Source organism: Perognathus longimembris, chromosome 8, assembly GCF_023159225.1.
Source record: "Perognathus longimembris pacificus isolate PPM17 chromosome 8, ASM2315922v1, whole genome shotgun sequence".
In the NCBI taxonomy this organism is placed as follows: domain Eukaryota; kingdom Metazoa; phylum Chordata; class Mammalia; order Rodentia; family Heteromyidae; genus Perognathus; species Perognathus longimembris.
Window position 1 is genome coordinate 24,290,710 of NC_063168.1, and position 26,768 is coordinate 24,317,477.

Genomic DNA, 26,768 nt, shown 5'->3' on the forward strand with positions numbered 1-26,768 from the left:
TAATGTAAAGTTTTCAAAATACATCCACAGACATCATCACATTGGATAGATGGAGTTGCCCCTATGAGTTAGTGAAAGCAACCATTACTATTGTTGTTTTTGCCCACTTTGCAAAGTCTCAAGGAAGCCACATAACTCTTGCAAACTCATATAATAAGTGGACCGGAGCCATGGCTCACATTTGGCAATGCCTGGTCTCCAGTTCAGGCTTGCCATCTTTGAGTCCACCTCCTTCTCTTTAAATTCCTCTGCTTGCAGCTACAGCAATGGTCTTAGTTACCACAGCAGAACCAGCATACAAAGTGAGATATTTTTGTGTGTGTGTGCCAGTCCTGAGGCTTGAACTCAGGGGCTGGGCACTGTCCTTGAGCTTCTTTTTTTGCTCAAGGCTAACACACTGCCACTTGAGCTACAGTGCCACTTCCGGCTTTTTCTGTGGTACTGAGGAATTCAATCCAGGGTTTTACACATGCAAAGCATGCACTATACCACTAAGCCACATTCCCAGCCCCAGAGTGAGAAATTTTATGTACAAGGCTAGCTGTATATTCCATGGCCCTACCCTTCCATTATGTTCCTAAAGATGGGCACAGTTGAGGGTGCACTGCAGGCTACCCTGGCTAGTCCCTGCCTCTGAAACTTTGCCTGAGTGAACTTCTGGCTAGAGAATTGTTCCCTGGTCCGTATCTGTTATTTAGAATCTCTGGAAGATTTGGCTAAAAACTCTATGCCACAATCCCTTTCTTCTCAATTTCTCTATCTGAAAAGACTTCATTTTACTCAGACTCAATAATACTGATATTAATAACAATAACAATAGTACCAGATGCACTGTGTACATATACAATCATAGCTGTACTGTGTGTCAGGCATAAAGACAGAGTCTGAGAGAATTGCCTGATTTAAACCTTGACAACAACTCACTTTACTTATGAGAACCTGGAGTATAGGAGCTTAGCTATATTGGTATATAGCAAGAACAGTATAATTCCATAATAATAGCATTCAGAATTCTCAAGCCAAGAATCAGGAAATACCAGGCACTGGTGGCTCACACCTTTAATGGTAGGTGCTCAGGAGGCTGAACTCTAAGGATAACAGATTGAAGACAGCTTGAGCAGACAAGTCCAAGTGATTCTTATCTCCAGTTAACCAGCAAAAGACTGGAAGTAGAGCTTTGGTTCAAGTGGTAGAGCATCAGCCTTCTGCAAAAAAAAGCTAAGTAAGGATGTAAAGAGACATTTTGACACAACCAACTACTTTTCAGTGGCTGCTCTGGATGGGCTAATGGAGAAGACCAAGATTATAAAAACTAGACCCGCAGATTTGAGGAGTGGCTCCAAATCTTGAGGAGAGAGGCTTACTCCTGAAGCTGGTGGGAATATAGCTCTCTGATAGAATGTTTGCTTGACAATTGCAAGCCCTGGACTCAATTCTTAGCTCAAAAAAAAAAGTACTACATTACTTTCTAAATTCTAGTCTTGGTGGTCAAATAATCCATAGATGTTAGCATCACAGCTAAGGCCTACACAGAAATAACTGAGATTGGTTCATCAAATGATAATGCTAGTAAGATCAGCAATAAGATCCCTTTGGGATTCAAGGAGAGCATCAGGCAAAACTTCTTGGAGGATGGATAATTTGACATGGGCCTTGGGAGGTGGGTTTCCATAGACATTGAAGAGAGAATGTGTTTTAGGTAAAAGGAATATGAGCTGAGGCCTAACCACAGTAAATGCACAGAAAGATGACCGTCAGTGAGAAATGCTTGCAAAGCAGGAGTAGTCTGGTTGGGAGCTGTCTGAGATAGCAAGTATCAAAGGGAGGGCCCAAGCATACTGCAGAGAAAGCCACTCATGTAGCCACAGACATGAAGTGATAGCCCAAAGGTACTGTCAGGAAACCACAAGTACCAAAATCATAATGCTAAGTCTAGGGACTAGGGAAACACGTAAGCGAATAGACTAGTAATGTTAGGAGAATAAAGTGCAATACGGGGGGTAAAGACAGCCAGGCACAAGTGGCTCACGCTGGTAATTCTAGCTACTCAAGAGGCTGAAATATGAGGATCAAGGTTCAAAGCCAGCCTAAGCAGTAAAGTCCATGAGATACTATCTCCATTTAATCAGACACACATGCGTGCGCGCACACACACACACACACACACACACACACACTGCAGTAATTTAAGACCTATGCCCAAGAATTAGGGTGTGTGCAATCCTTTTGCATGGGTATTTATAGTACAGAATAGGAACTTGTAAAGAGCCTCTCATGTTGGGAATACAACCCTATAGTAAATCCAGCAGACAAGAGGCTTGGTGAGGTTGTTTTTTTTGGGGGGGGGGGAGGTGAGAGGGGGGATAAACTCGAAAGAGCTCTGGGAAGACTGACTAGAAGGTAAAGATTGTAGTTAGCATGCATTTATAGTTATGAAAGAAGAAAGCCTGAGGTCCTAAACTGGTAGGTACAAGTAGGGTATGATGGTGTAAGGAGTTAAAAAGAAAGTAGACATGCAAAACAGGCTGCAGAGCAAGAGTTTGCATGACTTGGAGGAAATTTGAATATGGAAGAAGAGGAAGCATAAAAAATACCAAAGTTATTTCGAGGAATTCAAATTTGGCCAACTAAAGGAAAGGTGGTATCTTTTACATAAACAGGAGGTGAGCAATGGTAATGAGCCTGATGCCCAGCTGAGGGCACTGGAAAACAAAGGTTGCTGTTATCTATTGTCCTGTTACTTTTGTTGTTGTCAGTTGTGGGGCGTGAACTCAGGGCCTGGGTGCTGTTCGTGAGCTTTTTTTTTTTTCTCTCCTTTTCTATTTTGTCTGTCTTTCTCTTTTCCTCCCTTCCTCTCTCCCTCCTTCTGTTCCTTTCTTTGGTCAGTCATGAAGCTTTAACTCAGGGCCTGGACACTGTCCCTGGGCCTCTGTGTGCTCAAGGCTAATGTTCTACCATTTGAGCCATAGCTCCACTTCCAGTTTTTGAGTGGTTAATTAGAGATAAGAGTCTCATGGGGACTTTTCTCCCCTGGCTGACTTCAAACCATGAGCCTCAGATCTCAGCATCCTGAGTAGCTAGGATTATGAGTGTGAACCACCAGCGCCTGGCTTCTGAGCTTTTATTTCCTCAAGGCTAGTGCTCTACCACTTTGAGCCATAGTGCTACTTCCAGCTTTCTGGTAGTTAATTGGAAATAAGAGTTTCATGGACTGGATTTGAACCATGATCCTTAGAGCTCAACCCCCTGAGTAGGATTACAGGTGTGAGCCACCAGCACCTGGCTACTTTGTTTCACAAAACGAATAAGTAGGTCCATAAGTATGTACATTTAAAGTTCTATAGCTTTTTCCCGATAGCTCATATTTTCTTGGGTTTCTAATCATGCAAAGAATAGCTGAAGAGCTTCCATATTTTCTTCATGCCGCTCTCCAGTATTTCAGTAGAACTCCTGCTGGGACCCACTGTAACTTCCCATATAGCATAAACAATGAGGAAACTGAACATTCACCAAGTATACACAAATGTCCCACTGGTACAAAGATGTAGGACCAATATGAAAAAATCAGTATGAAATCCCCTTCTAAAAGCTGCTTCAAGCTATAGGCAAACAAAGCTTAGGACATTTCTAACTTGTAATTCTGGCTTGAAGTTTTGCTAGTATTATCTATCACAGAAACCCTTGAAGATGGAAAGACAGATCAGAAATGAGAGACATAGATTTTATTTTTAATGCAGGGAATTCCGTGGGTAGCCAATTTAAGCCGTACAAGTCTGTGAATTCAAAACAAGTGGCTCACACCTGTAATCCCAGCTACTCAGGAGGCTAAGATCTGAGAATCGATGTTTGAAGCCAGCCCAAGAAGGAAAGGCTATGAGACTCTTATCTCCAATTAAGCAGGGGGGAAAAGCCAGAAGTAAACCTGTGTCTCAAGTAGTAGAGTGCCAGCTTTGAGGAGAAAAGCTAAGGGAGAATGCCCAGGCCGAGTTCAAGCATACAAGGTGAGTTGTTTCAAAATTCAGAGAAAATGACCAAGACAAGAAAGGAAAAAGCACAAAAGACATGAAAAGAATTCCAACAGGAGGGAAATAGAATTGTCCGGGTCAACCTTTACTGAATTAGTAAGAACTGGGCTTTGTGCTGAGTAATTCACGTCAAATGAAATGAATTTATTCAAGCAGCAAGAGTTGAATAGTACTAGGATTATTCACATTTACAGATAGGAGACTAATGCTGTTTTCCACTAACATAGATGGATTTGTTCCCTTTCTTTCTTTCCCCCTTTCTCTCTTCCTTCTCCTCTGTACCTTTCTCCTCCTTGAGAGAGAATCTCTCTCACTTTGTAGTCCAAATTGGTCTTGAACTCAAGACCTACCTGCTTCAGCCCCCCAAAAGTGCAGACTCTCAGCATTTTTCTGGTCAGCTAGTGTTCACAGGGGAAACCACTTTCTCATTCCTCTGTCAAACCCCAGTCCCTCATTGTCTTCCTCACCCCCAGGCACCGATGAGGACGCCATTATCAGAGTCCTGGCCTATCGCAACACTGCCCAGCGCCAGGAAATCAGGACGGCCTATAAGACCACCATCGGCAGGGTAGGTAGAGTCTCTCCTGTTCTGCTGTGCTGGCCAGACAACATGGAAGCAGGGCCTTGTCCTGAGCTAGATGCCTGAAGTAGCCCTGACTTTTAAAAGCCAAGTCATTTGTCTTATTCACAAACATTTAATAACGTAGTGTTTATCAAAACCTAGAAAAGAGGGAGTCAAGGGAGGGAGAGGGTGAGGAAGGGAGGGTGGGAAGGGAGATCTCACCAGGCATAGGGAAGCAGTTGAAAATGTTAACAACGATTCATCGAATACTTCAAAGTAGCTACTAGAGTGGATTTTGAATGTTTTCAAGATAAAGAAATGATAAACATATTGGGTTATAGATCTGATCCCTACACGTATTGAAGTGTCACACTCTACCGGCACATATATACAACTCTTATCTGTGAATTAAAAGAAAAAATACTTTTAGAACTTCTGGAGGTATGCCTCAATGGTAAAAAGCACCTGCCTTGCAAGCACAAGACTATGAGTTCAAATGCCATTACTGCCAAAGAACTTATTTTATTTTATTTTTTTTGCCAGTCCTGGGGCTTGAACTCAGGGCCTGGGCCCTGTCCCTGAGCTTCTTTTGCTCAAGGCTAGCACTCTACCACTTGAGCCACAGTGCCACTTCCAGTTTTTTCTGTTTTTGTGGTATTGAGGAATCAAACCCAGGGCTTCATGCATGCTAGGCAAGCACTCTACCACTGAGCCATCTTCCTAGCCCTTAAATAGATATTTTTAAAAGTTTTAAAAGAATTCCTTTTGAAGACATTCTTGAAGAAATACACACACACACACACACATGCACATGCACACACACACACACACAAATGGTGTAACATACATGTTTTCCCCCCAGACATATTCAGAAGTAAATTTTAGGAGTTCTTGACTCACAGACTCAAAGCCAAGTTTGGCCCCTCTCCCCGGGCCTCAGAAACTGGCAAGGCTGAGCTTCCCGACTGCTTCCCTGGCCCTGCACATCAATACCACCAAACTGACTAAAATATCTGCATCTGGTTTGTTTTAAATTAGCTCTCCTAGGGTATAATGACCAAATGATTCCATATAAACTCATTTATAGTGGATATTTCTTTCTTTGATGAACATCAGTTAAGGGACACCCCTTGTATTAGTTATTCAATTCAGTAACCAAATAAATACCTGAGAAAACAGCTGTAAGGGAAGGAAATATTTATTTTTGACTTGTCATTTCAGAGGCTTTAGTAACTCATGGCAGATTGGACATGGCAGTGCAAAATAGCTCACGTGGCAGCTAGGAAGCAGAGACAGAGAGAGAATGTGCTAGCAGGCTTTCTGTTTTTTTCACTTTTATTCTACACTGGCCCCTGGCCTCTGAGATGGTGCCACCCACATTCAGAGTAGGTTTATCCCCCAAGTTAATCTTCTCTGGGTGATACTTAGCTTCAGAACTAAGCTAACTTGCTGGTAATTTTTTAGGATAATCAACATTAACAAATAAGCTAAACATTAATTTATCATTCAAGTCCATCCATCCATTAGTTCACTAAATATGTATGAATATAGCATTAAAATATGCACAATAAGGTAACATAAACAAAATGTGGTGTAATCAGGTTTATAAGAAAGAGAGTTCTGGATTGAATAGGAAGTCAGGTCTTTATTGTCAGATGACTTTCAGAAGATTCTTAAACTCCCTGACCTAAGAGGGAATAATGAACACATATGTTTAGAATTTGGCTCCAAATAATTACACTTCTTTTTAAGAAATGAGCCTTAAGAAATAATCATGTATGGTCATAAAGATAAAGTTCAATGCCTTATGTAAGCAACTGCAAAAATAGACACAAGGGACAGGATAAAGAAATTATATTCTATATGTAGAAATCCTTACAAATGTTAAGTGTTAAAAATGTCATAGATGAAAATCACTTAAACATACATATATTATTAAGCAATGCATTTAAGGTAGTAGCTACAAACGTTAGCATCACAGATCTTTATACTCTTAAATTGAGATCTTCTTTCATTTCTGAGGGTGATAGCAATTGATATTTAATCATATTAAAGTAAAAATGGAGAAAATTTCAAAATAATACTTAATGAAGACATGAACATTTTGTATTTGCAAATCTCTTTAATTAATACCCCTGCTCAATTCTCAAACAGCTTCTGCATTCAATTTGTTGTAACATGTAGTATGGTTGGGGTATATGAGAAAAATCTGGTCTCAGGCAGATTATAGTTAGAAGTAAGGAGCATTTAAATAGCCCTTTGACACAAACACAGTCATGTGGATGTGTCAAGAATCCTTGAGAACACCATGCACATGAAAGGATAATGCCTTAGAGTTTTTGTGAAGAAAGCTTTGACCTTGCCTGACCCCTGGAGAGGCCTTTAAGACCTCAGACACCTAAGACTACATCTGGCTAGTGGCTGGTTTAAGCTACGGCAGCACTGAAGCAGAGTTGTGTTCTTCTGTTGCAGGACTTGATGGATGACTTGAAGTCAGAACTGAGTGGCAACTTCGAGCAGGTGATCATCGGCATGATGACGCCCACCCTGCTGTACGATGTGCAGGAGCTGCGAAGAGCCATGAAGGTCTGTGCTCCTCCCCTGAAGTTCCTGGCACAAGCAGTGCCGTGGGGTCTCCAGAAACCTTAGTAAAGCCCTTCTGAGAAGGGAAGGATAAAGTCTGTGACTTAGATTTTCCTTCATGATGGCAACTTGAAAACTGTACTGTGACTGGAAGCTGGAAATCAGTTACTCTTTCCTGTGCTTGGGGGCCTCAGATTTACAAAGCGCAGCTCTACCAGCAGTCGTGACTTAGCTGTGATTTTGGTACATGTCCAGAAATGTTCCTGTTATGTTAAAAACTTCCCTTCTTTCCTTCCTTCCTTCCTTCCTTCCTTCCTTCCTTCCTTCCTTCCTTCCTTCCTTCCTTCCTTCCTTCCTTCCTTCCTTCCTTTCTTCCTTCCTCCCTCCCTCCCTCCCTCCCTCCCTCCCTCCCTCCCTCCCTCCCTCCCTCCCTCCCTCCCTTCCCTCCCTCCCTCCCTCCCTCCCTTCCCTCCCTCCCTCCCTTTCTTTCTTTCTTTCTGGTCCTATGGCTTGAACTCTTGAGTCTGGGTGCTGCCCCTAAGCTTCTTTTGTCCACAGCACCATTTCTGGCTTTTTCTGAGTAGTTATTACAGATAAGAAGCTCACCGGCTTTGCTGCCCAGGCTGGCTTCAAACTGCAATCCTCAGATCTCAGTTTCCTGAGTAGGTGGGATTATAGGCATAATCCACCAGCACTGGCATGTTAGCTACTTCTGTGGAGTGGGCCTTTTTTTTTTTTTTTTTGCCAGTCCTGGGCCTTGGACTCAGGGCCTGAGCACTGTCCCTGGCTTCTTTTTGCTCAAGGCTAGCACTCTGCCACTTGAGCCACAATGCCACTTCTGGCCGTTTTCTGTATATATGGTTTTGGGGAATTGAACCCAGGGCTTCATATATTCGAGGCAAGCACTCTTGCCACTAGGCCATATCCCCAGCCCTGTGGAATGGAACTTTATGACTGACACCTCCAGGCCTTCAGGTCTGTCTCCAGGCTTAGAACTGGCAGGAGAGCCCCGGATTCCCTCGGACCAGGCCATCCACTGTGCCCTAGTGTACAGTGACCGTAATGATGTGCAAAAATGCCGTGTCAATAAATACTCAGCCACATGGAGGCTCTGGGCTAGGCTCTGGGAAAGCCGAAGGGCCACAAAGTCTTAGCCAGAAGATTCTACTATTCAGAGGAAGAGCACAAGGATCAAAGAAAGATCAAGCCTCCCTATCCTGAACCTAACCAGTCACAGCAAGCAACAGTCTATAGAAGTGTTTGTTATTACTGATAATAATTACAGTGAACACATTGGGTTTGGGCAGGATAAGTAAACAAGTGAACAAATTTTGTTGCTACAAACCAGTATGTTGTCTTTCTACACCGCAAATTTGTGACTCTGTGTCTGAAATTCAATTTTAAAATGTTTAATCTAGTTGCATTGTTTTATTTTCTAAGGGGTGCATAAAACATAAAAAATGTATAGCAACTTTGTTATCTGTCTCATGCTGTCCTTTCCTCTGGTCTCATGTTTAGGGAGCCGGCACAGATGAGGGTTGCCTGATCGAAATCCTGGCCTCCCGGACCCCAGAGGAAATCCGACTTATCAACCAGACCTACCAGCAGCGTACGTAGCATGCTCAGTGGCCCTGGCTGAGGCTTCGCTGGGATTTGAGAATGAGACTACCTACCATCAGTGGTTAGCTACTGCACAGACTCTCTTCCTGGACACACTGGGTGGGGAATCTTAGTGCCACGGTCTGCTTTGAGGCAGATCTCCGTCCAGGCAACTGACTGTTGGCTTCTTAAGATTTCTTCTCCTGCTTCTCCTCCTTCTCTTCCTCCTCCTCTTTCTTCTCCTCATCTTCCTCCTCCTTCTCCTCCTCCTCCTCTTCCTCTTCCTCCTCTTCCTGCTTCTGTGTGTGTGTGTGTGTGTGTGTATGTGTGTTGGGTCCTGGGGCTTGAACTGAGGTCATAGACACAGTCCCTAGGCTTTTTTGTCAAGGCTATTGCTCTACCACTTGAACCACAGCTCTACTTCTGGCTTTTTGGTGGTTAGTTGGAGACAAGAGTCTCACAGACTTCCTTGTCTGGGCTGGCTTTGAACCTTGATTCTCAGATCTCAGCCTCCTGAGTAGCTAGGATTATAGGCATGAACCACTGGCCCCTGGCTGCTTCTTAAGATTTCTGAGGGGAAGAGGGCAGTCTGCCTGAAATCTGAGAAGTCATTCCTTATAACCAAAGTCAAATTTCTGGCACAACCAGTCATGGTGGTGCATGCCTGTGATCCCAACATTCAGGAAGTTGCAGCAAGATCACAAGTTTAAGGTCAGCCAGAGCCACATAGTGAGATCCTATCTCAAAGGGGGAAAAAAAGTACAGTTACTAGCCATTCTAGTCATTCCAAGGAGTGGCCTGATGGAGCTGGCTGGTCCAAATTCTGCCTTCTGACTATGTCCTCCTATCATCTCAGTGTGATGGCCATTTATTCCCCTTACGTGCTGCCCAAGGATGGTATCTATGTAGAACCTTTTTACAATGAAGGCCTTTCGCCCTAAGAATAGAACAAAAAATGCACAAAGATTTTGATCCCATGGTATATATTCAGTATTATATTAGCTAAAAATGTCCAACAGTAGCAGATTGGCTAAACAATATGTAGCACAATCACACGATGGGCTGTTACATAGCCATTAGAGCTTATATTGAAAAGATACCATCAAATTATGTAGAATAGTGTGGTATATAGATACGTGAAAAAAGATAAGTCAAAAAACAATATGCTAGAACTATTTTTTCTTTTTTAATAGTGGTAGTAGAGTTTGAACTCAGGGCTTTATGTTTTTCAGGCACTCTACTGCTAAGCCATACCTCCAGCCCTAGTTTATGTCTATTAACGTCCATTATTATAGAGTCTTGCTTCTCACCTAGGCGCATGGCTAGACTATAATCACCTACTTTAGGCTTCCTGTAGTTGCTGGGATGACAAACGTGCTCACTGTGTCCAGCTGCCCTCCATGGAAATGGGGTTGTTCAGACTTTTCTGACCAGGCTGTCCTTCCTGATCCTCCTGATCTCTACCTTCCAAGTGGCCTGAATTACAGGTGTGAGCCAAGGCACCTGGCCTTGTAGAAAGAAAGGGAAGGAAGGAAGGAAGGAGGGAGGGAAGGAAGGAAGGAAGGAAGGAAGGAAGGAAGGAAGGAAGGAAGGAGGGGAGGGAAGGAATGAAGGAAGGTAGGGAAGAAAGAAAGAAAGAGAAAGGGAGAGGAAGGAAGGGAGGGAGGAACAGAGGGAGGAAGGGAGGGAGGAAGGGAAGGAGGGGGAAGGGAGGGAGGGAAAGGAAACAATAGGTACATGTGGAGGAAAACTAAGCAAGATAGTCACCAAAAAATATCACTGATTATTATTTCTGGCTGATTAGATATGATGAAGATTTCCCTCTTCATTTTACTTACTTTTTCCTAAATTTTCTGCCCTATGCACTTATTGCTCTCATTCCCAACATGCTAGGGTTAGAACCAGTGCCCAGGGGAACTAGGTGAGCACTCTATCCTGAGCTACATTGCCAGCCTCAGTTTTCTCCTAAATTCACTACAGTCAATATGTATTACTTTTTTTTTTTTTTTTTGGCCAGTCCTGGGGCTTGAACTCAGGGCCTGAGCACTGTCCCCTGGCTTCCTTTTGCTCAAGGCTAGCAGTCTACCACTTGAGCCACAGCGCCACTTCTGGCCTTTTCTTTTTAAGTGATGCTGAGGATTCGAACCCAGGGCTTAATGCATGCTAGGCACATACTCTACCCCTAAGCCACATTCCTAGTGCATGTATTACTTTTATATAGAGAAAAATAACACAATCAGAGCAGGCGATTCTAACATTGTGAACTTGTATTTAGCACCCCAACCCCTACATCTACTCCATGTAATTTCTCCCCACCAGGCTGTGGGGGCTTAGAGCTCATCCTGGAGAAACTTATCTCAGAACCACCCCAGTGGAGCACTGCTCTGGTCACCAACTTCTGCGAATGGTGGCCAACCAGGGGCTTTCAGAGGAGAGCCCAGGATAATAAGGAAAAGAAAAGGGATTTCAGTCCCCTTTCTTCCTCATCTTAATGACCTGGAATCTTTTGTTTCCACTACAATGACAAGATAAATGGATCCCAACCATTTCATTAGAACTTAGTTTGTGAGAAAGTCTGTATAGGGGAAAGCCCTGGATGAGCTACTTCAGTAAGTGGGTGGTCCTAAGGAGACAGAACTCCAGTGAGGGAGACACAGTGTTGGGCGGGATTCTTTACTCTAATGGATGTAATTCTATTCTCTTGCTAGAATATGGACGGAGCCTTGAAGATGACATCCGCTCTGACACATCGTTCATGTTCCAGAGGGTGCTGGTGTCTCTGTCAGCTGTGAGTTGCTTTCTGCCACCTGCTTCTGGTGGGGGCTAGTTTTGGTTGGTTGGTTGGTTGGCTAATAATTACTCTCCATCCCCTATATCAGCCTCTCATCCACTCTGCCCGTCCCCCTCACAAACATGGATAGTTCCTAGGTGTTGTTCTTTGCTCTGTCATTCACAGACCCAGGCTGGTCGTGTTTGCCCATTTAGCCTATTTTAATTCAATATTCAGTAGTCTCTAAACATAAGTGCCCCTATCACAAAGTTCACTGAGAGCACTGAAGATGATCAAGAGGCACTCGTATGCTTTAAGAGTTGATATTATCAAGAGGGAACAGATCAGGATCATAGGTCACTGGAAGGCAGGAGAGACTTGAGTTGCATAAACAAAGCAACCTCTGCTTCCTGGTAGATACTGGTCCACAGAGGGCCCAGAGGCTCTCTAGGATTCCAAGAGGGAGAGATGTGGGTTCGTATACTTCAGGAAGGGAACAGAGCTAGAAACCAAGTGAGGAGATGGGAAGCAGGAGGTGTGTTCAGCGAACAAGGGGCTAAACAATGAGGCTGATCATTCTAGAAGTATGGAGGGACAGTATTGGAAGGAGTTTGTGTTTCATTTGGAGACTAGTAGGGAGCTGAAGTTGTGGGGGCAACAGATGTCGTGATGATGATAGTGGTGACCAGGTAAGAAGTTCTATCTTACATGGTGATCTGGTTGAGAAATATAGCTAGTCTTAGCTAGGGGCAGGGCAGAGAAAGACTGCTGAAGATATTTCATATGACCCCTAACTTCCTCCTTCCTGAGTGTGAGAGTTGTTTTTCTCGATGCTTTTTAGACATTTCCTTATGGATGTATTTGACCATCACCCCAAGAAGTCACTTTGATTTACTAAACCTGGGCTCATTCTTCTTCCTGGTCTCCCTGGGTAATTAATGCTCTTGCTCTTATTCTGAAACTCAAAGTGGAACCCTGGAGACTGTCTCCTGTTCCCCCTATGCTCTGGTCTTGTCTCTGATATTTACTTAAATTATTCCTGTTTCTCTTATTTCCTTTCTATTTTTTCCTTTCCTGCCATATTTATCTCCCAATAAGCTATGCTTAGACAATAAAATATTAAGGCAGTACAATATTAAGTATTATCTAACAAGGAAAGTAGCCTATTTCTTTGCTTGCTGGTATTTTCCCCCAGTCTTTACATGCCCTTCTGTATGTCGATATGCTCTGGATGTTTTCATTACATGGGCTCCTCAAGCCCCACCACAGGTCACCCAGTCTCTTCACGCTCCTCTGTTCTAACCTCTTTCTGGTAGAAACTGATCAACTGGCAGAGACACCTGCATAACATTCAGGGTCACAATGGTGCTGCTGTGTTGATAAAGTTCTCTGGCACAGACCACAGCCTGGTAACTGTGTAAAAACATTGAGATGATATCTGTCCTGCCTCCCTAGGCTGGAAGGTCCACCCTTTATGGCATTTTGTGTCATTTCCAAGTTTTTGAGTTCCTGTTGACAGATCTTCTATCTTAACAGCACCTCACAATCCTCATGGATGTTCTCTTATTCTCCTTGAGTTTGTGTTTTTTTTTGTTTTTTTTTTTTTTTATCTCATCCTCAGGGTGGCAGGGATGGAGGGAATTACCTGAATGATGATCTCATGAGACAGGATGCCCAGGTTAGTAGAAATATATTTCTATTTTAAGTTAATTTACTTTATTAGTTAGTGGATGGTCTTTTTTGTTTAAGATTATATTAGTTGGGCTGGAGTGTGTTATGAAGAAAAGATTCCCACAGATGATCTTTAATAACAAAATATGAGGAACTTTGGCGTGGCACTGGACATTATCATACCTGGATCCCTGACTTTGTGTGTGTGTGTGTGTGTGTGTATGTGTGTGTGTGTGTTTATGTGTGTGTGTGTGAGAGAGAGAGAGAGCAGAGAGAGAGAGAGAGAGAGCAAGAGCACGAGAGCACGCACTGGGGCTTGAACTCAGATCCTCAGTTTCTGCTGGTTAATTGGAGATAAGAGTGTCATGGACTTTTCTGCCCAGGCTGGCTTCAAACTTCAATCCTCAGACCTCAGCCTCCTGAGTAGTTACAATTATGGGCGTGAGCCATCAGCACCTGGCCCTGGACTTCTGCACATTGAAGCAGTGCTGGGGATTGAACCCAGGGCCTGGCCCATGTTGTGCAAGTGCTTTTCCACTGATACAACCTCAACTTTTCCTTTGAACCACTTGGAGGTGGAAGAACCTGCCTTTGTTTACTGTACTTTATTTTCCTCAGCACTGGAGAGCAAGCTGTGTATTTTAATTTCATTCAATTGGACCTGTGTAAAACAACTTGGAACAGAGTATACTCTGTGTCATGAAGTTAACACCAAACCTCAAGCAGTGATTGCTCCCTGGCACCTAGCCCACTGAAAATTATCCTAACATCAACTCCTGTGGCCAGAAGACACTAATAATAACAGCTCATAAAAGCACATCCTAACCAGGCACCAAACATTAAGACTTTATATTAAGTATAGCAGGATTGTGATCTCCACTTTACTGATAAGCAAATAGGACTGTTATTGTCACCTAGACCTTGTATTTACAGCCAATATCTGACCACAGTGAGGGATTGGGTTGAATCATTGTATGGATATAAATTACTATTGTTATGCAGAAAAGAGCCTGTTGTTTTTAATTAGAAGAAAAAGGTGTGATAGTTTGGGCTTCTCAGAGCATGTCCCCTGAGGATCCAACAGGGGGCACCCAAAAGCAAGCCTTCCCATAGAAACAAAGGGAGCTGCTTGACTGTTTATACTCTAGCCTTGGAAACTGATTTTACTTCTACCATACTTTATTAACCAAAACAATGTGTTAGTCAAAGTCTTACAATAAACAGAATAGGATGTGTATATACACATACAGTGGCACTCCTCAATTTACGATGGGATTGTGTACTAATAAACCTATTGAAAGTTGAAAATATTTTAAATCTGAAAATGCATTTACTACACTGAGCATGGGGGCTGGGAATATGGCCTAGTGGTAGAGTGCTTGCCTCCCATACATGAAGCCCTGGGTTTGATTCCCCAGCATCACATATATAGAAAAAGCCAGAAGTGGTGCTGTGACTCAAGTGGTAGCGTGCTAGCATTGAGCAAAAAAGAAGCCAGAGACAGTGCTCAGGCCCCAAATCCAAGCCCCAGGACTGGCAAAAAACAACAACAAATAAACAAAATACACTGAGCATGTCTAAACACCCAAGCTTAGTAATGCGTACAGAACCTCTTGGTTCTGTAGCTGACTGGCTACTGCCTTCATCTCAAAAGAGAATCATACTGCATGCATATCACTAGCCTGGGAAAAGATAAAAATTCAGGATCTGAAATATGATCTCCTCAACATGCATCACTTTTATACTGTTGTAAACTTGAAAAATCAGAGGGACCCTTGGTTGTGAGTGTGTGTTTTCCTCTCCAACCAACAAAAGAAAACTAAGTCCGTGTGGTTATTTGATGTGTTGGAAATACTTGTACATGTCTTGGAACTTTCTCTTTGGTGTTTTAAACTCATGCTTTCTTTGGCTTCAGGAGCTATATGAGGCTGGAGAGAAGAAATGGGGGACAGATGAGGTGAAATTTCTAACTATACTCTGTTCCAGAAATCGCAACCATCTCTTGCATGGTAGGCACTTACTTCACTTTGTAAAGGATCTTTGTTTTTTTTTTTTGGGGGGGGGCAAGGGTGGTGGTCCTAGAGCCTGAACTCCAGGCCTAGGCACTGTCCTTAAGCTTTTGTGCTCAAGGCTAGTACTCTACCACTTGAGCCAAAGCGCCACTTCTGGCTTTTTGGTGGTTAATTAGGGAAAAGAGTCTCACAGACGTTCCTGCTCCAGAGTTAGCTTTGAATCATGATCCTCAGATCTCAGCTTCCTGAGAAGCTAGGATTATAAGCATGAGCCATAGGCTCCCAGATCCCAAAGAACTATTTAAATGCCAATGAAAACTGTTCCCCTTCTCTTGGGGCAGAAAACTGAACTGTCTCACCTTGGAAATATGTGAAATCAATAATATGAATGAAGGCTGATTTCTGGAAAATAAATTAGGAATAACTAGCAGGTTATTTATAATGTATTCATAAAAGTTCAGTACTCCTATTTCCAGGAAACTGACTCATAGTGAGTCATTTTTCCTAAAGCTGTCCTAAGACTTGCATTTTCTTTTAGTTATGTAAGAGAGAAATGAAATAGAAATGTTGGTTGAAGTTTATTTCTACTTAACACTCAAGCTGTGAAACCAAAGTAAGTTATTCCTTTAGAGCTTATGTTGCATGGAATGAATAATGGATAATTTCAGATTTTATTTCCTATGTGTGATGTTTCTTATTTGTATTTGATACTTCAAAACTTGGTAATGTGCATTTACGTTCTCTGAGGAAAGATACTATACAAACATAGCATATTTATTGTCAGGCTTATATTCTTGTAAACAGTAATAATGCTCTAATAGGGACATTTCAGCTCAATTTTATGAACATTATAATTTTATAGAGCCACCATATTATCACATCCACAGATTTGCAAAGCTTGTGGGAATTATGAGGATATCTTCGCTGAGTTGAAGACATAGAGTGATTGAAAAGTACAACACATTTTGAAGTTATTATTTCAAGTATTCCCCAGTAACAAACAAGACCAATTATTCCTGCTAATATCATGAGCTACCCACCAGGTTGCAGGGACTTCTAGCTCAGCTTGGTATTTCATTGCCTTCCCTTGCAGATCACAACAATTCAAATCTCCCCCTGGTGGTGTTTCCTCAGAACTGCAGGTCCTCCTAAGCCGATCCTGTGAATTTGTAAGAATTTTCACTCGCTGGCACAAGTCAATTGATAAGATGGTTGAAATGACTGTTTGTAAGCCACTAATAAAAAAAAAAATTAACCACTATTTGGGTAGCATATGGTCTTCTAGCAGGGTGTTGTGACTCAAAACTGTAATTCTATCTACTTAGGAGGGTTAGATCTGAGGATTATGTTGAAGCCTGCCAGGCAAAAAAGACCATGACATGAGACTTTTATCTCCAATTAACCAGCCAAACGACAACAACAACAAAACCCAGAAGTGAAAGTGAGACTCAAGAGGTAGAGTGACAGCTTTGAGTGAAAGACTCAAGCAAGAGCATGAAACCTTGAATTCAAGCTCCACACGCATATAACACACACATACACACATACACAATAACAGCAACAACAATAATCTTACCAACTACTAATAATGGTGAAAACTAGGGTTCTGGTAATAAGTTTTTTATCTCTTTGATGCAATGCATATAATAAGTATTCTGTCTTGCAACATCTCAATGGAGTAATCATTATTCTCCCCAATTTGCAGAGGAGAAAACTGAGCCTTAAGAGAGCATGCCAGTTAGGGATGGGAATATGGCTTATTGGTAGAGTGCTTACCTAGCATGCATGAAGCCCTGGGTTCAATGCCTCAGTACCACATAAACAGAAAACGAGGGAATTGGTGCTGTAGCTCGTGAGCATACTCATCACATTAGCCTTGAGCAAAAGAAGATCAGACACTGTGTCCAGGCCCTGAGTTCAAGCCCCAGGACTGGCAAAGACACACACACACACACACACACAGAGAGAGACACAGAGAGAGAATGTCAATTCGATTTTGTGATTTTGAGTAAATATGCACTTACTTGAAAATATCATGGATTGAAGCCAGAGGTCATTCTGGTGACGTCCTAGGAGCAAGTTGTGCAATCCAAGGCATCCTCATGATCTACTCAATTAAAAAAACCTCCCAGGAGGAAGTTGGGAAATGGTGACTCAGGCCTATAATCTTAGCTACTTAGGAGGCTGAGATCAGAGGATCAAGGTTCAAAGTTGCAAAAATGTTTGCAAGACTCTTACCTACACTTAACCAGCTGAGTGCTGGACTCGAGGCATGGCTCAAGTGGTAGAACATCATCTGTAAACACATAAGCTGAGCTTGAATGAAAAGCCCTTAATTCAATCCATTTATACATACACACAAGGCACATGACACACATACAAACATACAAAAACTCCTCAGAGGGCAGATCTGAGGAGTCTTTACTGAGTGGATGGTCCACTTGTTTGGTATAGGTTTTGTTTGTTTGTTGTTGGGTATGGCCTCTGAGAAGCAGATTGATAGGGGAAAGACCCTACAACACCCTACACCAAAGAAGGTGATTAAGGAGATAAACAAAACAGATATCTACTGTAAGAAAGCTCTAGAAGAAGCCAGCAAGAGAGCAAAGCATACTCATCACAGTAAAAAAAATTGGCAAAAAGCAAAAAAAAATTATGCTAAAGTCTAATAAAAGATGAAACTGGCTGTTCTCAAGTGTGACTCAGTTTTGAAGAGGCTGAATTGCTTTAGTTTTAATGAGCCAAAAGGAAGATGAACACATAATGAGGTCCCACACCAAAATTACAGAAAACACATTCTGCTTATTAGAAGTAATGAGAAAATAAAGCAGCTGTCTCAGGGAATGTCTCCACTTCATGTGTAAGGAAACAAGATCCAAGATAAGGAAAGGGACTTGCCCGTGGTCCACCATGCATCTCCAGGCTCCTCCCTCCTAGCCTTGGGCCCAATCCACTGTGGTTCTCATACATAGCTCTTATTAGTCCCCTCTTGAATAAACAGTGTAAACTCACTAAAGATGCTATTCTTCCTAAATTTTAGTTCCTTCTATTGTTTTTATTGTTAACAATTCCATTTTGTTATTGTTTTTAGTGTTTGATGAATACAAAAGAATATCACAGAAGGATATTGAACAGAGCATTAAATCTGAAACATCTGGTAGCTTTGAAGATGCTCTCCTGGCTATAGGTAAGTGCAGGAAGCAAGGAGCAGAGAAACAAATATGAATCCACTTCCTTCTTGTTAGCAGTTTCTTCTCATGATGATATAGAACTTTTTTCTGAGATCAAGATTGTTTAAGTTATTCAGAGTACATTCCAGAATTATTCTATCTCTTCCTTCTTCCCTCTTTCTTCCCTTTCTTCTTTCTTCTTTTTCTCTTTCTCGTTCTCTCCTCTCTTTCCTTCTTTCTTTTTTCTCTCCTCTCTTTCTCTCTCATTCTTGCTAAGTTGCCTGAGCTGATGGAAGGGACTGGGATGTAGCTCAGTTGCAAAGTACTTGCCTAGCAAGTGCAACATCCTGGGTTCGATCCCCAGTACCAAAAAAGAAGAGAGAGAGAGAGAGAAGGGGGGGGGGAAGTAATAGGATTATGATTTGAGGAAGCTAGAGCCAGGATCTATTTGTAAAACAAATCAAAAGCAAAGGACTACAGGTGTGGCTCAAGTAATAGCGTGCTTTCTCATTAAGTGGGAGATCCTGAGTTAAATTCCTCAGTACTGACCAAAAAAAGTGATCCTTCCACTCATCTTGGGAGTAGCTGAAACTACAAGTACATGCACCATGCCCAGCTCTTCCAGAATTTTAAACAAGAAATATTACATACAACCTGGTTGTTATTGTGTCACATCGCTTCTCTATCTCATTATACAGGAATACTATCGTAGCTTCATCTTGCAAGTCTATGAAAGGTTAGAAAAACCTTTTCATACAGTGAAAACACAATAATCAATTGGAAACTATATGTCAGCCTTTGCTTTGATGGCCTTTATTAATTACTTATCTAGGAACTTGATAAGTCGAGGAAACTTTCCATACAAGAAAATGTTCATGGCTTGGTGCTGGTGATTCACGCCTGTAAGCCTAGCTAGTCAGGAGGCTGAGATCTGGGGATCTCAGTTCAAAGCCAGCATGGGCAAGAGAGTCCATGGAACTCTGATCTCCAGTTAATCACAGAAAAAGTCAGAATGGGTACTGTGGTTTAAGTGGTAGAGTGCTATCCTTGGGCAAAAAAGGACCTTAGGGACAGCACTCAGGGCGAGAGTTCAAGTCCCTGGACAAGCATAAAATTAAAAAAAAAAAAAAGGAGAAGTGGGAGGGGGAGAGAGGAAGGGGCAGAGGGAAAGAGAAGGGGGAAGAAATGTTCATGAAACAGCTTGACCGGCAATCAAGAGAGATTTCTTGATGCTCTGTATGAAAGGAGGAACAACTGTCGCTTTTTAGGGCTGGGGATATGGCCTAGTGGTGAGAGAGCTTGCCTCGTATACATGAGGCCCTGGGTTCGATTCCCCAGCACCACATATACAGAAAACGGCCAGAAGTGGCGCTGTGGCTCAAGTGGCAGAGTGCTAGCCTTGAGCAAAAAGGAAGCCAGGGACAATGCTCAGGCCCTGAGTCCAAGGCCCAGGACTGGCCAAAAAAATAAATAAATAAATAAATAAATAACAACTGTCGCTTTTTAGTTTCTTAGATTTTCTTAGATCTTATCTGTAATCTTTTCTTTGTTTTTCTCTTGACAGTGAAGTGTATGAGGAATAAACCTGCATACTTTGCTGAAAGGCTTTATAAATCTATGAAGGTAAATGGCATCTGAATGACTTATCTACCTTCTTAGGTCTGTTTATATCCCCATCTAACTTCCTGCCTGAAATATCCAGCGTCATATATCCAATTCTTCATATACCTGCTGGGTGTGGGTGGTACATTCTTGTAATCACAACACTTGGGATACAGAAGCAAAAGGATCATGAGTTGAAGGCCAACCTGGGCCCCAAAGCAAGTTAAGGCAGGCCTGGGCTTCCTAATGAGACCCCATCTCAACCCTGCCCACCCACTCATAAAAACCACCAAGCATATTAATCATATACTCATCAAGTGCTGATACTAAATAATCATTATTGGGTACTATTATTGAGTACACAGCACGAATCACAATGTGTGCATGATTTAATTTGACCCCACCACAGCTCAACAGGGCAGGCATTATTACTGATTCTATTTTACAGATGAGGAAACTGAGGCATAGAAAAGACATACAGTTTCCCAAGGCCCTCAATGAGGAATTAGTAGACAAGGATCCAAATACTGGAAGTTTCATTTCAGAGCCCATGTTCCTAACCCTGGATTATACTCTAAGCATGCGCCATGAAGGAACCATACAAGGTGCAGGAAAGGTGAAAATATAGTTCTCTCAAAGAATGTCCACCTTGTGAGAAGAGAAAGCATGTGTAAACATCAACACTAAGAATAGAAGACATTAGTCCAGGATCCCAGTATTATCCAAACATGCAGGGGAGGGTGTGTTTTTTCAGTGTTTATGTTTTAGGGGGATTTGAACCTTCAAGCCATTTTTACACAACGGGGAATAATGGTGGTAGATGAATGCAAGCAAGCTGAACAACATAGTATGTCTCTAGAAAGGCTGAGAGAGCAGTGTCCTCTGCTCAGAATGTAAGAGTGTTAGAAAAGTAAGTTGTGGAAAGCTTTGAATCATATAGCAAGGAGTAAAGATGACCTTGGGGTCTCTAAGGTCATGGAACAAAGGACACTATATGGAAAGTCACCTACCATCTTGTCTTGCTAGCCTGGGGAAGAGCATTATCTGAAAACAGCTGGGCTTTCCTGCTCAAATCTCACTTTCTTCCACAGGGCTTGGGCACGGATGATAGCACCCTCATCAGAGTGATGGTTTCCCGTGCAGAGGTCGACATGCTGGACATCCGGGCAAACTTCAAAAGGCTCTATGGAAAGTCTCTGTACTCTTTCATCAAGGTAGGGCAAACAGCGTCACACTGCCCCTAGGAAAGCACTCATGAAAGGATGGGGCCTAACCTCAGCACTTAGCACTTCTCCTCTTTGGTATCTTTCATTCCTCCTAAAAATAGGTCTCAATGTCAGATATTTACAGACTTTCTCTTTTCATACATATTTCTAACCTTTACCATGTTATAAAGCTAGAACCATTTGCCTTTTAAATAGTCATTATTTCATGCTGACCCCAACTATCCCATTTTAATGCAATGACATTTTGATGTACACTTTAGGAGTATAATTTCCATGTCTACATAATAACAGCCAAAGAAGTAGCAGAACTCAGAATCCTTCAGGACCCGCTAAGATCTGCTGGAAATGTAGGACATTTTCATTCTCCTAGATTGCTGGGTTCTGTTCTCTACCTAGATTTCTGTTCTTTACCTGGTAAAGCACCCAGGAGTCCCCAGATAGCCTGAGAGTGGCGAGATAGGACTCACATCTCAAACCCCTCATCACTGGGATGTTGCTTCTTGAGGAAGCTACAATAGTATTCCTGAATCCAAATTATCAGAAAACAAATTTTCAGATTATCATCTGGAAACCAGTTACCTGAGACTCGGTTTCTTTAGAAGTTGGGGTTGCCTGCACAATAAGCATTACAACAGGATTTGATTTATGAATTAAATAGTCTTTACGTATGAAATAAGTTTTTACTTTATTTATGAAACAAAGAAGACATTGCCCATTCAATCACTGCCATGTAAAGAAGCAGAATAAGTTCATATGTAAATAATAGATGTTACAAAGGATAAGAACCTAAGTTCTAATAATAAATAATAGAAAAGTGACAAAAATAAAAATCTAAGTTATAATGTATAACCTAAGTTTAATTATATAAATCACACAAATCTACTAGAATAACTACATTACATAATAATATAATAACTGAAAGTAGACTTTGGTTAGGTAAAAACACAAAGTCCAACTTTATGTGGTTTATAAGGAACATTTTTTACAGGAGCATGTAAATAGTTTAAAGAAACAGGCCAGGGAAAAGAACATTCTACAAACACCAAAAAAGTAAGACAGGGTCACATGAGTACTAAAGAGAAGAATTTAAGAAGACAGTGGCTCACTTTATATTAATGCAGGCAACAATTCATAACAAGGATTAATCAAGAGACTCTGGGGCTCAAAAAAAAGACATTGAGAAAACACTATGTTACTGAGAGACTTTAACAAATCCTTATTCTTTGGCAGATCAATGAGTCAATGCATAAATAAGAATATATTGAGGGGCTGGAATATGGCCTAGTGGCAATAGTGCTTCATATACATGAAGCCCTGGGTTTGACTTCTCAGCATCACATACAAGAAAAGGCCAGAATGGTACTGTGGCTCAAGTGGTAGAGTGCTAGCCATGAGCAAAAAGAAGCCAGGGACAGTGCTCAGGCCCTGAGTCTAAGACCCAGGACTAGCCAAAAAAAAAAAAAAGGAAAAAGAATATATTGACTGATTTTAACAGATATTATGAAAATTTGAACTCTATATACTGAGATTTCATCTATTAGTGTCTGTGAAGGACCAACAAAAATTATTGGGTTGGATGTAGCAGTGGAGGTGCACACCTAAAGTTCTAGTTACTCAGGAGGCTGAGATCTGAGGATTCTAGTTCAAAGCCATCTCAGAAAGACAAACCTAAGAGACTCTTATCTCTTCTTACCCAACAAAAAGCTAGAAGTGGAGTTGTGGGCCAAATGGTAGCGTATAAGTATTGAGTGGAAAAAGCTAAGCAAGAAAATGAGACCCCGAGTTTGAACCCTACTTCACTGGGCTAGGTGTGCAGCCTAATGTATGCACAAGGCTCTGGGTTTAATCCTCAACACACACACACACACACACACACACACACACACACACACACACACACACAGAATAAGAAAAAGGTTTTGCTTTCTCATTAAACTTCCACAAAAAATTTCCACACAAACTTGATAGAACTTTCTTGGAAGACTGCTTTACAAGTCATATCAAAATGCGTGATCTTTAGTGATTTCTATTTTATTAAAACTTATTCAGAAGTAAATTATGAAGAAAATGCACAAAAGTTTAGCTAAAATAAGTATATTGAAGCAGTATTTATTATAGTGAAAAATTGGAAACAATGGAGAAGAGTGTGTAGTCAAATAAATGTTTACTTATGTATAATGAAATACTCTGTAATCACTACATAATATTGTAAGGATATATAATAAAATAGGTAAGCAGTCTTAGTCTTAAATGCAGCAGATACGTGGGGCGGGGGCATAGTACAATGGTAGATTGCTTGTCTAGGGTTCTAGCCCAGCACTGGACCAAAACAGGATATAGAAGAATACTACCATTCCACTACATTGGTATCTCTGTGTATAGAAAAAGGATTGGAAAGATATGTACACACAAAATGTTCATGGCATAACCTGTAGGAGGAGCTATATGTAGGTGATTTGTGTGTGTGCATGCTTGTGTTTAGGTGTGTGTATGTATGTGTGTGTGTAGGTCCTGGTCCTGTTTCTGAGCTTTTTCATTCAAGGTTAGTGTTCTACCACTTGAGCCAGAGCTCTGCTTGCAAGCTTTTTCCTGGTTAATTGGAGATGAATCCTATAGATTTTCCTGCCGGGCTGGGGATTTAGCTCAGCGGAAGAGCGCCTGCCTGGCGAGTGCAAGGCCCAGAGTTAGGTCCTCAGCTCAGGAAAAAAAAAAAAATTCCTGCCTGGGCTGGCCTCGAACCACAATCAAATTATAGTTGTGGGGCTGGGGATATAGCCTAGTGGCAAGAGTGCCTGCCTTGGATACACGAGGGCCTAGGTTCGATTCCCCAGCACCACATATACAGAAAACGGCCAGAAGCGGCGCTGTGGCTCAAGTGGCGGAGTGCTAGCCTTGAGCAAAAAGAAGCCAGGGACAGTGCTCAGGCCCTGAGTCCAAGGCCCAGGACTGGCCAAAAAAAAAAAAAATAAAAATAAAATAAAATTATAGTTGTGAGTCACTGGCACCTGGCTTCTTATGTTCTTTTATGTCTTAAGTTTCTACACTGAACAAAGCATTACTGTTATAAAATATAATTTATAAGAGCAGAGAAGGAAAAAGAAAGACCAAGGCTTGAAGGAAACACAGAGAAGTCCACTTATCTCACTGCAGCTTGGCTTTCCTCACCACAGGGCGACACCTCAGGAGACTACAGGAAAGTACTGCTCATTCTCTGTGGAGGAGACGACTAGAACAAATCCCACCACTGGAGGATTCACAACACTGATTGCTTCTTTAACTTCATTTTTTCTACACTGCTATTAGCATTAGCTCAGGATGCTTATTTCTGATTACAACGCCTACAGTTGCCTCCCAGAGTATAGATGGTATTATTATTATCTATAATTAGTCATTTTGATGCTTTAAAGCTGTACTTGCTTTTCAAAGCTTGTAAGACCTAAATGAAGAGTTAAACTTAGAGATTAAAATGTGCCCTGTGTTTTCACCAGGTTATTCCTTGTGTTTCACAGAGATTGAATGTGTTTTGCTAACTGGGAAAACAAAACTACGAAAAAAACCCTTAAAATTAAAATTGTCTTGCAATCACTTTTTTCCTAGCCCAACTTTCAGAATGCCTGGTAATTTCTTCATTTAAAATTGTGAGTACCTAATTAGTAATAATACCCACCCAGGTTTTTATTTCTTGTAGACACACACTGAAAGGACCCACACTTCTCTTTTTGGTTTTGTCTTTAGTATTAGTTGATCTTCATGTGTATCATGGGAGATTTCAACTTCTTCTTTGTTGAGATTTTTCTTCCAGTTGAAGCTTACCAAAATCACCATGTGTAAGCAAACTAAGTTTGGAGTGTATAGTTATACAGATCATCTATGTTTAGTTGTCAAACATAAATGCTAACATTCCACAATATTAATGTCTTACTATAGTTTAAAAAGTTAGTGGGGGAAAAAGCTTTGAATGAGATAATTCTGGCAACACTATAATGCTCTGATGTACTTTGGTTTAAAATGTTTGTGCTTAATGTAATTTTTTAAATATTTTTAAATTTTGTTGATTTGTAGTCATTTGCATTGTGCTTTTCCACCTTACAATCATTCTGGAAATGTATTCGATTTAATTGGAAAGTTTGCTTTGTATACAACATGGGAAAATTTAATAAAAATGATGCTTTTAAAGTGAGGTATATTCTATCTTTGATTTTTCCACTTCTGAGACTATTTTTCATTGTTGACTATGAAAGATGCTAATTCTGAAGGAATTTGAAGTTGCAGCAAGAAAATAAAATGAAAATTTTAGTGTCATGTTTGCCCACTGCTGTATGGAAACCTAATGCTTGCTTACATCCACCCAACAGTACTTGATGGAATTATATATTAATTTATTCTCTGGAAATGTTATATATTGAGTTTAAGAATTCAGTTCAATGGTAGGGCTGTACCCAAGTTCAATCCCTAGTAACAAAAATAAATTTAAAAGTTATAGATATAAGCAGTACCTGTGGCTCATGCTTGTAGTCCTAACTACTCAGGAGGCTGAGATCTAAGGATTAGGGTTCAAAACCAGCCTAGGCAGGAAAGTCTGTGAGACTCATCTTCAATTAATCAGCAAAAAGCTGTTGTTTTAGTGGTAGAATGCCATTCTTGAGCAAAAAAGCAAAGAGACAGTACAAAGGCCCCAAGTTCAAATCCTGGTACTGCATGCATGCATGCATGTATGCACACACGTGCATTCATGCGCATGTGCATGTGTGCACACACACAATTATAGATGTGTAAAGAACAGTAGGGGCTAGAGCATGGCCCAAGCAGTAGACTACAATCCTGCATTCAGTACCATCTTCCTCCCAAGGAGGAAAGCCCTTGAACTCAACTTTTTTTTTTGCCAATCCTGGGGCTTGAACTCAGGGCCTGAGTACTGTCCCTGGCTTCTTTTTGCTTAAGGGTAGCACTCTGCCAACTTGATCCACTGTGCCACTTCTGGCCTTTTCTATATATGTGGTGCTGATGAATCGAACCTAGGGCTTCATGTATACGAGGCAAGCACTCTTACCACTAGGCCATATTCCCAGCCTGAACTCAACCTTTTTGTTCAACAATGGCCTTAATGGATGGTAAAAGAAACTAGATTTTCCATAGGGGCAGTCAGATGGGGAGAGGGTTGAGAACAGGCCCTGCGAAGTAGGGAGCGGTAGAGTACAACTGCATTTCTTTTTTTTTTTTTTTTGCCAGTCCTGGGCCTTGGACTCAGGGCCTGAGCCCTGTCCCTGGCTTCTTTTTGCTCAAGGCTAGCACTCTGCCACTTGAGCCACAGTGCCACTTCTGGCAGTTTTCTGCATATGTGGTGCTGGGGAATTGAACCCAGGGTTTCATGTATTAGAGGCAAGCACTCTTGCCACTAGGCCATATCCCCAGCCCTACAACTGCATTTCTGGTCAGCTATAAAATGACTGAGTTTGTAAATAGAGAATGTTCTCTCAGGTTGGTGTGTTCTTTCAGTTAGGTATAGTCTTGGCCTGGTTTGAGTTCTTGAGAGAGTTGAGAACATTTG

The 26,768-nt window shown here is 41.6% G+C and overlaps 1 protein-coding gene across 1 annotated transcript in view; it reads left to right on the forward strand.

The window, feature by feature from the left end:
* Window positions 1-25,411, forward strand: part of Anxa4 (annexin A4) — a 60,739-nt gene extending 35,328 nt beyond the window's left edge. Inside the window, exons 4-13 of the mRNA XM_048352669.1 lie at window positions 4,499-4,593; window positions 7,060-7,173; window positions 8,689-8,779; window positions 11,478-11,557; window positions 13,161-13,217; window positions 15,126-15,219; window positions 18,314-18,409; window positions 19,957-20,015; window positions 21,086-21,208; window positions 24,391-25,411. Coding sequence (XP_048208626.1) covers window positions 4,499-4,593; window positions 7,060-7,173; window positions 8,689-8,779; window positions 11,478-11,557; window positions 13,161-13,217; window positions 15,126-15,219; window positions 18,314-18,409; window positions 19,957-20,015; window positions 21,086-21,208; window positions 24,391-24,450 — 869 coding nt within the window. The 3' untranslated portion in view covers window positions 24,451-25,411. The remainder of the gene's footprint in view (window positions 1-4,498; window positions 4,594-7,059; window positions 7,174-8,688; window positions 8,780-11,477; window positions 11,558-13,160; window positions 13,218-15,125; window positions 15,220-18,313; window positions 18,410-19,956; window positions 20,016-21,085; window positions 21,209-24,390) is intronic.
* The last annotated feature ends 1,357 nt before the right edge of the window (window positions 25,412-26,768 follow it).